The 13,168-nt window shown below is 39.3% G+C and overlaps 1 protein-coding gene across 6 annotated transcripts in view; it reads left to right on the top strand.

The window, feature by feature from the left end:
- ABCB11 (ATP binding cassette subfamily B member 11) overlaps window positions 1-13,168 on the top strand; it is an 86,911-nt gene that overhangs the window by 27,671 nt on the left and 46,072 nt on the right. For 4 of the 6 annotated variants that reach the window (XM_014860545.3, XM_014860538.3, XM_070508059.1 and 1 more), the window contains 4 exons: window positions 1,598-1,769; window positions 4,884-5,008; window positions 6,575-6,749; window positions 12,263-12,376. In XM_014860545.3, the coding sequence (XP_014716031.2) occupies window positions 1,598-1,769; window positions 4,884-5,008; window positions 6,575-6,749; window positions 12,263-12,376 (586 nt within the window). Of the gene's footprint in view, window positions 1-1,597; window positions 1,770-4,883; window positions 5,009-6,574; window positions 6,750-9,353; window positions 9,382-12,262; window positions 12,377-13,168 lie in introns of those variants that run through there. The other 2 variants (XM_044768753.2, XM_044768754.2) reach the window with 2 other exon arrangements.

Raw genomic sequence — 13,168 nt, 5'->3', positions numbered from 1 at the left:
TGGAAACACATTTTCAGTTATTTTTTATATGTTTTGTCTCTTAAGTTGGGCTTTTGTAGGTAGCATGGCTTTTTCATAGGTAATGTCTTATCAAATGTGATCATTAAAAATTGAGCGCCAGGATACTATAATTTGGTTTGTAGGCTCCTTATTAAAATATTAGAAACGAAGTATTATGGAAGAGAGTTAAAAGAAATAGGGTTGTTTGGACTCAAAAGAAGAAATTGAGACATGTCACAATCTATGTGTCTGTAAGAAAAACAATACAATTAGAACTAATTATCTTGCTTTGCCTGTTGAGGCAATTTCTGCACACACACAAAAAACAAAAAGAAATCCAAAATAGTTTGAGAACTAGTCAAACTGAAAACTGGATTTAAGTTCAGTTTACACCTAAATACTAGTTTGGGTTATTAATAGCCCCCCATTAATTCTGAACGAGCCCTTAGTAATTAGAAACTGTTGAAGCCTATTGAATTGAACTTTGAGGTCCCATGAAAGACTGTGCAGTGAAAATACAAGCAGACCGAATGTTGGGACTCCTACATTCCAGCTCTCATTCTGTCCCTTATTTATTGTGACCTTGAACAGATACTTAACCCTGCTAGAATACAATTTTCTAATCTCTGAGTGATGTCTTACGTCCTTTTTTTGCTATCAAGACCCAAGCCCTGTTTGCTTCAACTGGACAAGAGATTATGAGAATGTTGCTGGGAATATGAATTTAATGCAATTATATTCAACCAATATTCTCAAGCACTTACCCTATACAAGGCACAAAGATAGACGACAGAACTCCTGATCTCAAGGAACTTACAGTCTAGAAGGAAGAATAAAAGGTGCAAGTAAATAAATAATCAGAGCTAATACATATTAATTACTTACTATATGCCAGGCACTGATACATGCTTTACATATATTAACCAATTTAATCCTCATTACTATTCCTTGAGGTAGGTTCTGTTATTATCCCCATTTTACGGATGAGAAAACTGAGGCACAGGAAGGTTGAGTAATTTGCCTAAGGAGAGCTTGTGTTCAAATTCAGAGTCTGGCTCTGGAGTTGTGTTCTTAACCACTATTCTATACTGCCCCTAAGCAGACGACAGTAATTTATACATACACATACACACACGTATACAGATTAATTACATTGCTATGGGAACACAGGGAGAAAGATGTTAGTTCTTCCTGGGGGGTTTATAGGGTTTAATGAATTAGGTGACGTGTGAGGAGAACCTTGAGGCTGAAAGAATTTGGCACGTATAAAGAAGGAAAGAAGGGCCTTCAAGACAGACAAAGGAAATCAGCTATAAGAAAGAATGAGACGAATAAAGTAGTTTCCAAAAGGCTTTGACAACATTAAATGGACATTAGTTGGGAAAACTGGGTTAAAGACAAACTTACTTGCCTATGAGGGGAGAGGCTTGATAACTTCCCAAGTTGCAGCAACTTTTCTAAGATGTGAGAGGCTATGTTTCCCAAGGGTAATGGAGTACAGAGATGGGAATGTTTGGAAGGGAAAGATTGAGATTCCTCAGCAAGACATTTGAATTGACCAAGTCCAGTTTTAGTGATCAAAGCCTCTTGTTTCCAGTGATGTTAATAAGATCAATGATGCCATTGCCGACCAAATGGCCATCTTCATTCAGCGCATGACCACAAGCGTCTGTGGATTCCTGCTGGGATTTTACCAGGGCTGGAAGCTGACCTTGGTGATTATCTCTGTCAGCCCTCTCATTGGGATTGGAGCAGCCATCATTGGTCTGGTAAGAATGTGTTCTCACTTTTCTCTGTGGAAAGACATTTGCACCCAGAAACAGTAAAAAATGTGAAGCTTGATTCTCTTCTCAGTTTGTTTAGTCAACATCATTATTACTATTTTGATTTATTTTGTTTGATTATTCCCCAGTACCAAATAATCTTCCATAGATTAGGGACTAATGATGCTTTAACAACATAAGTATTATTGTATTAATAGCAATAACAACTACATTTATTGAGCATTTACTGCTTTGCCAGGCAGTGTTAGGGGCTTCTTATACATTATCTCTAATCTTTGCCACAATCTTATAAAGTATTAACATCATTTTAAATATATGAAATGGAGGCTTAGAGAGATAAAGGGACTTGTCTGGGACTGCACAGCTAGCGAATGACAGAATAGGATTCAAGGTCAAAGGAGTCTGACTTCAAATCCCAGGCCCCCCCTGCAATACACCCATTGCTTCCCATGGTCTCCCAAGCTCAGATGCTCCCTTCAAAAAGGCCCAATAAACATACCCAGATCAGTAACACGCACATAAAAGAGATTTCTGCAATCACACTGTGTTCTCCATTCCATCTGATCAGTTTGAGAGAGAGGTTACCTGATCCGTCCTGAGCAGTATCCCGGTCCCAGCCTCCTTTCCCCAGGTATGCAGGCCAAGACAAAGTGTAGGAGTAAGAATTTTGGGTTATCTAAGTTAAAAAACTCTCCCAAGAACTGAGAAATTATTATTTCTTACTTTTAGAGCAGCCACAGTAGATAGCAGGTCATGGGACCAGGCGCACTAATAATAAATTGTAAAAGAATAGAATTCAAGTGAAACGCTGCAGACACACTCACACATCATTGAGCAACAGGTACCGTGATGATATTTTCCAGCCAAATATTCTCTACAATCCACTGGCGATATTATTCCAATGTTTCCCAGGTAATATAGAGTGACAACAGCAAAAAGCTCATTCCACTTAACTAGGTCATCACCTGGCTGTACCACCTGGTTCAAGAAAGATATGTTTAACTGGTCAAAACTTCAGTTTCCGGGCCGGCCTGGTGGTGCAGTGGTTAAGTTTGCATGTTCCACTTTGGAGGCCTGTGATTTTCTGGTCCGGATCCCGGGTGTGGACATGGCACCGCTTGGCAAGCCATGCTGTGGTAGGCATCCCACATATAAGGTAGAGGAAGATGGGCATGGATGTTAGCTCAGGGCCAGTCTTCCTCAAAAACAAAAAACCAAAAAACTTCAGTTTCTTCATCTTTAAAATAAGAATAATATCTCCCAAAGTCTTTTTGATGATTCAAGCTATAACCCATGTTATGCACTTTGCATGGTGTCTGATACAGAATTAATTGATAAAGAGATATTAGCTTTTATTTTTTCCAATCCACCACATCACACAAGCTTTCCAATAGATTTTCTACCAAACTCTACCAAACTGTAGACAAAATTTTTCTACCAAACTGACACGACAAGTGCCCATGTTTCAACTTCTTGTAAATGCCTCACTGACTTGGAATGCTGTAGCTCTTCGCTGGTTTTTTCTTGAATTCAAGTCGATGCATGTTTGTGTAAAATGATAGAAGCAGCTTCATTGGGCTCAATTCAAAAGCAGGACCAAAAAAAGGTGGAGGTGTACTTCATGACGCATTAGAAGTTGTTGTGGGGTTTTTTTTTTTTAAGATTTTATTTTTCCTTTTTCTCTCCAAAGCCCCCAGGTACATAGTTGCATATTTTTACCTGTGGGTCCTTCTAGTTGTGGCATGTGGGACGCCGCCTCAGCATGGCTTGATGAGCGGTGCCATGTCGGCGCCCAGGACCTGAACCAGCAAAACCGTGGGCCACCGATACGGAGCACACAAACTTAACCACTGGGCCATGGGCCAGCCTCTGTTGTGGGTTTTGTATGCCTGTGTCTGACTTTTATCCCTGCAATGAGAAATGTGAGCAATTGTTAGACATTTCCTAATACGCATCTTTTAAGCTATATCAGCTTAATTGAAGTATCCTGAGATTATTGAATATGCCATTACAACAAAAACAGATTATCGTTCACAACCACTTAATTTTCTCCTTACTGTGCTGCTAAAACATGTTTCAGAAATAAAATAGAAGAGGATTGTGATAAAAACTGCAGTCATCCATAACACCCAAATTCAAACTTTAATGTTGATAAAAATAGCCTCATTTTCCCTATTGTTGCCTTTTTAATTCCCAAATTTTATAAAATATGGACTTGTGTGATAAATATATTGTAGTAAAAGGCTATTTTTACTTATTTTGTATCTTAGAATTCTGCTTAAGATTTTGTTTGATAAGAGTTTTGCTGCTAAAAGTTTGGAAAAACTCTTGGAGAATGAACTCCCTATTTGGGTACTTAGTCTGGGTATTTTTTAGGTTTCTGAGTTAGCTGATCTTCCACAATATTTACTTCTTCCCCTTCTTTCCTAATCTGTGCCAGGGAATTCTTTAGTGGTTAATTCCAACTAGGACTTAATCCAAGTCCAAATTTAGAAAAAGTGATTTGTTTAATATTAAGTGCTTTTTATTTCCTTTTGTAAAAAGCAAAGCTAGTTAGTTAAACCCCTCCAGTTGAGTAGAAATAGTGTCACATGTATCTGAAGCTCTCTCCTGTGGAATGGCCTTTGCAGCACCTTGTCTTTGCATGCTCAGAACCTCTCCCTCATTCTATGTTCTAACCAATTTGATGCCTGCATGGGCCTCCCATCTTTGCCTCTGGTGTTTGTCTGTAAATTATACAACGGCCTTTGGCCAATAGCAATGAAATGTACCATGGTTTGACTTGAAACCTTTATTAGCATAACGACGGAAACACTGTGGTCTCACAGAATGTCCTATTTGGGACTTACTCTGTGAGAGAGGTTTTGGGGCTGACTTTTAATGGACTCATTTTTACATGTCAACAACCAAACACTCACGGATGGGGCTTAACATGAATCAACTTGGACCAAATTCTTTCCTCGGTAAATTCTATTACAGTGAGAATCTAGTCTTGTATTAAACCATGCCATATGTTTGCTCTGCTAAATGAATCACTGAGTGACAGGCTGACTTACCTAGTTGCCTAGTCTTCACATTTTATTTTCTTTTGGATTTTAGAGTGTGTCCAAGTTTACTGACCATGAATTGAAGGCCTATGCCAAAGCAGGGTCAGTGGCTGATGAAGTCATTTCATCTATGAGAACAGTGGCTGCTTTCGGTGGTGAGAAAAAAGAGGTTGAAAGGTTGGTTAATTGAAATGTCTGCCACTTTGCTGAATTTCATTGATCCACATACTACCCTGAATCTTCCCCATTTTGTACAAAGTGGCAGATTCACCGTGGTCTATGGTACCCTGAGGGAGATTTTTTTCAAGAGGTAGCCAAGCAGAGTAATTAGATTGGTCAAAGCACTGAAAGGATTCCCAAGCCTTTAGCTATGTGTTTTTGAAGATGTTATAGTGGGTGATTTTTAGAAAGGCTTCTTAGGTTAGATATTTATTTTAAACTCTGGTGATGTCTATGTATGCATACTATACTTCATGCCAGTCTGTAACACTGTTTGCTGCCATTAAGGAAAAGCCTACATGATCTAAATTGCAATTCACACATTTTTTGAATTTTTTTATTCAATGTGTTTTATTCAGCTACTGTACTACATGCTCTTTATAAAGTCTGATAAGATTTCCATTTGATCAAACAAAATCTAGCATTGGTATATTGTAGACCATCATTCTAGGAGATTAATTCTTAATGAAAATAAAAACCTTAGTGACAACACAGATGTCAAAAATTTGCTTTTGTTTATTCTTCCATTTACCTAGTATTTATTGAGCACTTAGCATGTGCCAGGAACTGATTTTATAAAATAACCACCAACTTAATTAAACCCTTATTTCGTGAGTTGTAGATCTAGTCCGATGTTATTCTCAATTGCCACCAAATTCACCAAATAAAAAAGAGAACAGAATTTACAATCCCTAATTATCCTTTTTTCCTTTTGCTTCTTTTGGTTTGTGGAGTAAAAGTACGTTATTTCTCATAAAAAAATTTCAGTAGCATACTCCCTCCTCCATGAAAGATATTATCTTTTATTCTTAATAAAAGAAGTGGTTTAAATGGTTAAAAATGTTAACAAACATAGGATAGACATTCAGTTTTGTCCTATGAAATATTGAAAGTTCTCCATGCATTTAGTTTTTGAGATATAGGAAGGAAGTTACAGAATGCCTGAGTTTTAAGACAATGCCCATTATTAACGGCTAAATCACAGACTTACTGCAGGTTAGTGCTTGGGTTGAATTTCCACAAAGTTACCCATGTCCCACGGCTGTGAACCTGACCAGTCATGTTGCAACACAACATTCTTGGTCACAGGGCAGATGGGTTGGTGCAAACATTAGTTTCAAACCTGGGGGGCAAACAGGTGCATCATTTTCAGATAGAAAGCATGTCTTGTGACTTCATAAAACAGTTCAAGCACAAATAGTACTAGGTCTTTCATGTCCAAGCATTTGTGTGGAAATTTTTTCTTGGCGCAAAGCTTACACTGCTGTACTGATCCAAAAAGTAATCAACTATGAGAGCTTTCTTAGAAGGCATCATCCTTCAACACGTTTCATTGCCAGGTTGAAACAAACTTTAAATAACTACACAGAAGTTATTGCCATTTTCTTTCCCTAAAGCTGCTCTGTGTTTGGGGTGATTTTGTAATCATTGAGTAAAACTGCTACATTGGGGACTTGTAACATTCTAACTTGCTCTGCAGCTGCAGCTGCTGCTGAAGTAGACTCAAATGTTTTCTCTTCACAGGTATGAGAAAAATCTTGTGTTTGCCCAGCGCTGGGGAATTAGAAAAGGGATAGTGATGGGATTCTTTACTGGATTCATGTGGTGTCTCATCTTCTTGTGTTATGCACTGGCCTTCTGGTATGGCTCCAAACTCGTCCTGGATGAAGGAGAATATACAGCAGGAACCCTTGTCCAGGTACTTTGATCTTGATGAACTAGATGTAACATTTCCTGCTGGCATCTCAGAAAAGGCCACAGTTAAGGCATTTTGTTTAGTCCTTTAGTGTCGGAGAGAGGAAAGCATCGATCATTTGATGGAGTCCATCTGCAGAAACAAGCAATACTTATACATGTTGTAGTAAAGGGATGCTGAGCATTTGAATTGATGAGACCAGCGATTTAATGATTTCCAATTATCTGAAGATTTTACAGCTGTAAAACAATGATTTTTCTGATTGAGTCCAAAAGATAATATGCCATGAAAATGGAAAGTCAGTGATCTCTCAGCTAAGAGTTAACAGCTCATGCAGTAAAGCTTAATCATAGTACAAGATATGTGCTAATGGATGTATTTGTGAAACTTAATGAGTTATTAAAATATCAAGCCAATAATATCCTCAACTAAGTAAGTAATACACACATCTTTTATGGGTCACTTGTGCTATAGCCATGCTATAGCTAATGCCATGTCTACTTTAATTTTCAGTGTCCTTTTCGTTGTCCTTTCAAGAATTAATTATTGAGCATCTGCCATACGCCAGGCCCATACAAAGTGCAGGGGATCCAATAGTGAGCAAAAGAGATGTCATCTTTGCCCTAGTGGAATTTATAGTTTGGGGGGGAAGATAAACAACAATTAAATAGTCACATAATGACAAATGGTAACATGCTACAAAGTAGAGGACAGGGAACTTGGCAGTGAATAGCAGGGTAACCAGGTATGGCTGGGGTCAGGGAAAGCTCTTTCTCCTACTCACTATCCCAAGGCCTTTCCTCCCTAGCTTATGGACCTTCTATTTGCAGTTAGACACTTGCCATTGTTCAGATTCTCAGCTGAATGGCACTGCCTCAGTGAACCTCTCCATGCTCATCTAACCTTTCACTCTCTTGTATGGCTTGCTGAACTCTTCCTTCAGAGCACTTGAGTGAAATTGAATGTTTGCACTTATGTACATTGGTTTCCACCCGTTCCTGCCCTCAGGCACTAAGCTCCCTGAAGTCAGGGAGGTTAAACATGAAATACATGTTTCATTTGGCCTATTAACTATTTAATTAAGTATATTATTTAAAAAGCATGGGGATGGGAAGTGGTTTCATATAAGATTCTTAAATAAAATATTTTGGCTCCAGATTCTAGGTAGGACAGGTACCAATTAAACAGTGAAAAATACCAAAATCTTGTATACGAGAAATTTGCTAGCCTATTGCCTGCAATTTTGAGATCTACTTCTTTAATATAAATACATTTCTAGGGAAAGTTGAATGGGAATTTTATTTGGAAATAGAAATGACTATCAAGGTCAAACTATAATCATTCTAAGACACTGACTTTATTTCATTAAGTGCATGATAAAACACTAAGAGCAGCTTTTTAAAATACAGTTCTTCTTTGCAAGGTGAACAACTGGCATCATCTGAAACTTGTTTAAAAAAATTAGATATGATGATACATGTTAAAGTGTTTTGCAAACCTTAAAAGGATAGTATAGATGGAAAGTGTTACTATTATCATAATTGAAGCACCTTTCTTAACAACTTTAATGTAGCTTTGCACATTTGAAAAGCCAGTGAAAGTACTGCAGGTCTGAAACCTGGCTGTAAAATTCCCTGTCTTTGTTGATCTAATGACTTTTAAGAATTTTCAACATTTACCAAACCAGAGATACCAGTAGCTGACTTTAGTCCGGAGTATCTGCTCATTCTGCAGAGAGATATGCATTGAGAAAGACATCCTTCCTTTCATTCCATGCTGCAAGGAGGGGACAGAGGTGTGCACAAATAACAATTCAGAGGGGAAAATGAATTGGTAAATTGAAAATTAACAAATACATAATTCCAATTGGAAACGCTGAATTTAAAAAAACCGTTGGTAGATCTTTCTAGCAAGAATCCAATTTTATGGTTCTGTTAAAAGATAAACTGAGGCATATTAAAAGTTTTAGGAATCTATTTGAGCAAAGATAATTCCAATCAGGCAGCTCTAATCCAGAAGTCATTAGAGGGACTCCACCCATTGGAGCCAGGGGAAAGAGTTTTGTTTTTTTTTCTCCTGGATCATAGAGTAGAGGGGAAAGACTTTTATAGAGAAGAGGTGGAAGCAAAGCAAGGAAATGATTTGATTGGCTACTCCTGAAGCGATGATCTTATTTGGGAAAGCCTAATTGGCTGTTTGTGATCAGCTGTCCTTAGGTTTTGATTTCTCAACTTTGAGGCATTCAGGCTTGGGTTTTGGTTTGCTTATATAGGCCATTAAGGCATTAAAGCCACCTTAGTCTAATAGCCTCCTTGTTTACCTAATTTAACAGTTCTCACCTTCAAGTTTCATGGTATTTCTTGAGTACTTACTATGTGCAGACAAGGCATATTATGTGTCTCTAACATTTTAATCATCAATTACTAACCTCACCTCTTACTCCTAACCTCTTCCTGCAAGCCTCCGCTTACACCATAGGAAATTTTTCTTTGGGAAGATGAGAGACATCCTTTAACAGCATAATCATTGATTATTCTCCTCTCTCTCTATTTCTCTCTTGCTCTCGCTCGCATATGCATGCACATTTTTGGCTGTACTTCTGAGCAGCAAACTATGATGGCTGAGTATGCCTGAGGTAAGTTGAGTGTTTTTAATCCACTAAACTAATTAACAATTAGGTTAATCTAACACATTTTGTGATGCACAAAATCATTATAGGCTGCATGGTAATTGGGCATAAATGGTAAGTAGTTCACATAAAGACTGTAATCAGTATCACTTGTACACAGACAAAAAAGATGAAAGGGAACTGAATGGTGCAGAAGCCTGCTCTTTCATGCCCCGCTTAAGTTTCTGGACTCAATAATAAAAAATCATACACAGTATTAACAGAGTAGCATTATTGAGGGTGTACAAGTTGTCAAGCACTGAGTGGGGTATTTAGCATAATTACCATATGTAATACTCACAACTTCATTCGTAATTGGTGTCATACTACCACTTAGAAATGAAACAGAGCCATGAGGTTGAGAAATACGTGCCAAGTGGCATAGAGAGGGATTTGAACTCAGGCCTCTGTGACTCTATGGCCTGATCCATTGACCACTGTTTTCTTACCTCTGGATCCGTCTTCCAAGAGGTGCTGTCCCTTTTCTCTGCCATAGCATGCCAACGGATAGATTGTTCCCAAGTGGTCTCTCTTTTCCTCCCTCTTCCTTCTCTGCAGGCCTGAAGAAGGTGATATTTGGGATGAGAACGATGGTCTGTTGGGATGTGTGCTAGCTACTGTGACGGTATTAGGTATATGCCTCTGTTCTGTCTTACTCACTTCCCCCCTAGGAAACCCGAGAGACATTTGCTGGAGGTAATGCTTGCAAAGTCAGGCTGAGCAAGAGTTTGACCCCAAACCTCAGTTTAGGCTCCTAGTGAGTCAGTCTAGAATCTAGACCAGGGGTAGCAAACTATGACCCACAAGCCAAATCCAGCCTGATGCCTGTTTTTGTAAATAAAGTTTTATTGGAACACAGCCACAATCATTTGTTTACTGTGATCTATGGCTGCTTTTGAACTACATACCAAAGTTGAATACTAATTACTTCAGAGCCCATATGGCCTGAAAAGCCTAAAATATTTACTATCTGGCCCTTTATAGAAAATATTTGCTGACCCCTGATCCAGGACATGTAGAAGGCTTCCTTTGCTCAGGTAGGAAGCCCTCTGGTGAAGGTTGTCTTAACGCAACTTAGACCACAATTACTGTTCTGTCTCTTCACCTTATCATTTCCTGAGCATGGAATCTCACTTCTTTCATCACCATCATCACTATCATTTATGTGGCTGGCATTCGATTAATCAGTTTTACACATATTATCTCATTTCATCCTCATAACACTCTCATGAGGTATATACTATCATCATCATGTGTTACAGATAAAGAAATTGGGGCTTGAAAGATTAAGTAATCTGTCCATGGGAGGAATTACCTGTCATAATTAAGAAAAAGGAACAATAAGGGCAGATGAAGAGAAAATGTTTGTCCCTATATATAGAGTGAGGAATTTGGGGAGAAGGTAAGAGGGGGCTGGACCACATCATTGTGATGTGTGGAATGGAGAGGTTACTGGAGAAGGAAGGAAATGGCTGGGAGGCTCTGAGAAGCCTCATGGTCCAGCCACAAGGAAGAAAGAGAGCCAGGAGGGACTCTGGAGTATTTAGCCCTGATGTGATGTAACCAGTGAGAGAATCCAGCTCGTGGAAACCGCCACAGACTAGGATCATTTGATTACTTGGAAAGGACTATATTCCTGCAAAAGCCAACCTTTAGCTCAGCAAATAACTCCAGTCTCCAAAAGATGGTGGCCAATGAAGCATCCTCCATGGGAGTCACATGACTAACACCCATTCTTTGGTTGAAGGGGTGGGGAGAAGGAGTCTTGTGCTCCTTGTAGAGGCCAGTATGAGGAATTGCCTCATTGCCTCTTAATAAAGAGGGCTATTTGCTAGGAACATCTGGTACTGATCAGGTAGGCTTCTCCTAACTTAATGATTTGGCTGGGTTGGTGAGTCAAAGGACAGCTTCCCAGCTCTGCACAGTAATCTGGCCACTCCACCTGCATGCGGCCAGCAGCAAATGAGCCTGGAAGCTAGACAGAATGTCATTCGAGAGCCTAGGTTCATACACGTTGTGACATAGGGTAAGTTAGGTAAGCTCCATGTACCTCTGTTTCCTCTTCCGTTGTAAGGATTAAATCAAGTAATATAGGTAAAGAACTTAGAAACATATTATTACTATTACTATTATTATTATTATTGTTGCCAGTAGTAGTGTAGTAGTTGTAGCAGCAGAACTAGATATATTGCATGTAGCAATCTCTAGGACAGCCAAGCTAACCATAGTGTCTTTATTGTTTTCAGTGACCCTTTAACCAGAAAACCATTATAAGGCTGTCTATATAATGAATCAAATTATCATATCACTATTCTAACCCACTTTGTGTCTATATGCTGACTTACTTAGACCTCTTACTCACTTAAGAACATGTTCTCTAGGGGCTGGTCTAGTGGTGTAGTGGTTAGGTTTGTGTGCTCTGCTTCAGCAGCCAAGAGTTTGCGGGTTCAGATCCCAGGTGCAAACCTACACGCCACTCATCAAGCCGCACTGTGGCGGCACCGCACATACACAAAACAGAGGAAGATTGGCACAGATGTTAGCTCAGGGCCAAGCTTCCTCACCAAAAACAAAACAAAACAAAACAAACCACATGTTCTTTGTAGAAGAGTATTGTTCAGTCAAAAACAATGTAGTCTTTTACATCATAAAAGTAGAAATATTGGAGATGCTTTACGGAACAGAAACTATTCCAGGTGTTTCCAAAGAGCTATCTAGTTTTCAAACTGCCATGTAGGAGTCTTTCTGAGAAGTCTCTGACATCACATGGATAGCCCAAATGATAGTGAGCACTATTGACAAATAGACAAAAACACATGAAAACTACGTCTATCTCTTTTCATTTCAGATTTTCCTCGGTGTCATAGTAGGAGCTTTAAATCTTGGCAATGCTTCTTCTTGTTTGGAAGCCTTTGCAGCTGGACGTGCAGCAGCCACCAGTATTTTTGAGACAATAGACCGGGTAGGTAAAAGCCAAAAGTAAAGGCAATTAGCAAGTTGGGGGTGGGGAGAGGAATGAACTCCTGAGACTTTCACCTTCAAAATTAAAAAATATGGGGAACTATCACAGTGCCCTTAATTCACTGTTACTTAATAAGAGCTGTCATGAGCCAGACCCCATTCTGAGTTGGGAGAGCAAGAGTGAAATAGAACAAGTACGGCCCCTGCTTTCATGTCATACTGGGAAACAGGCAATAAAGAAGTAAGCACACAATAATAAAGATAATATTAGACAGTGATAAGTACAATGAAGGACATAAAATAGGGCAATGTGATACTGATTGGGGTGGGGGAAGGAGTCTTTATGATGAGTGACATCATCTCAGAACAGGCAGGATTTGACCTGAGACACAAAGGAGGAGAATCAGCCAGTGCAAAGGGGGCCTGGGGGGAGGAGTGGTGCATGAAGGTGAGAGCAGGGAGGGTATTCATGTAAGAGAGAGCTCCAGGTTGGAAAACGGCTTGGTGAATTCAAGGAACTAAAACAAAGTTGGTGCGACTGAACAGAGTGAGCAAGGGACAGAGGCTGGAGGGATGGGAAGGGGCCAGGTTCATAAGATTGGATTGTCCTCTAAATGCGACAGGAATTCTCTATGAGCTTGTAAAGGACCCTGGTAGCCTGGCTGGGATTTTCCTGGTTAATCTATTGAAGCACATTGGCCATCAAGCTAGAAAGTCAAATTCCAAGAACAGAAGAGGGAAGATGGCAATACGTTGTTCTTCCTCTTTGAAAAAATGCCCTGGGCTAAGAGTC

This window comes from Equus asinus, chromosome 4 (assembly GCF_041296235.1).
Source record: "Equus asinus isolate D_3611 breed Donkey chromosome 4, EquAss-T2T_v2, whole genome shotgun sequence".
Classification (NCBI taxonomy): Eukaryota; Metazoa; Chordata; class Mammalia; order Perissodactyla; family Equidae; genus Equus; species Equus asinus.
This window is presented reverse-complemented; position numbering and strand designations above follow the sequence as displayed.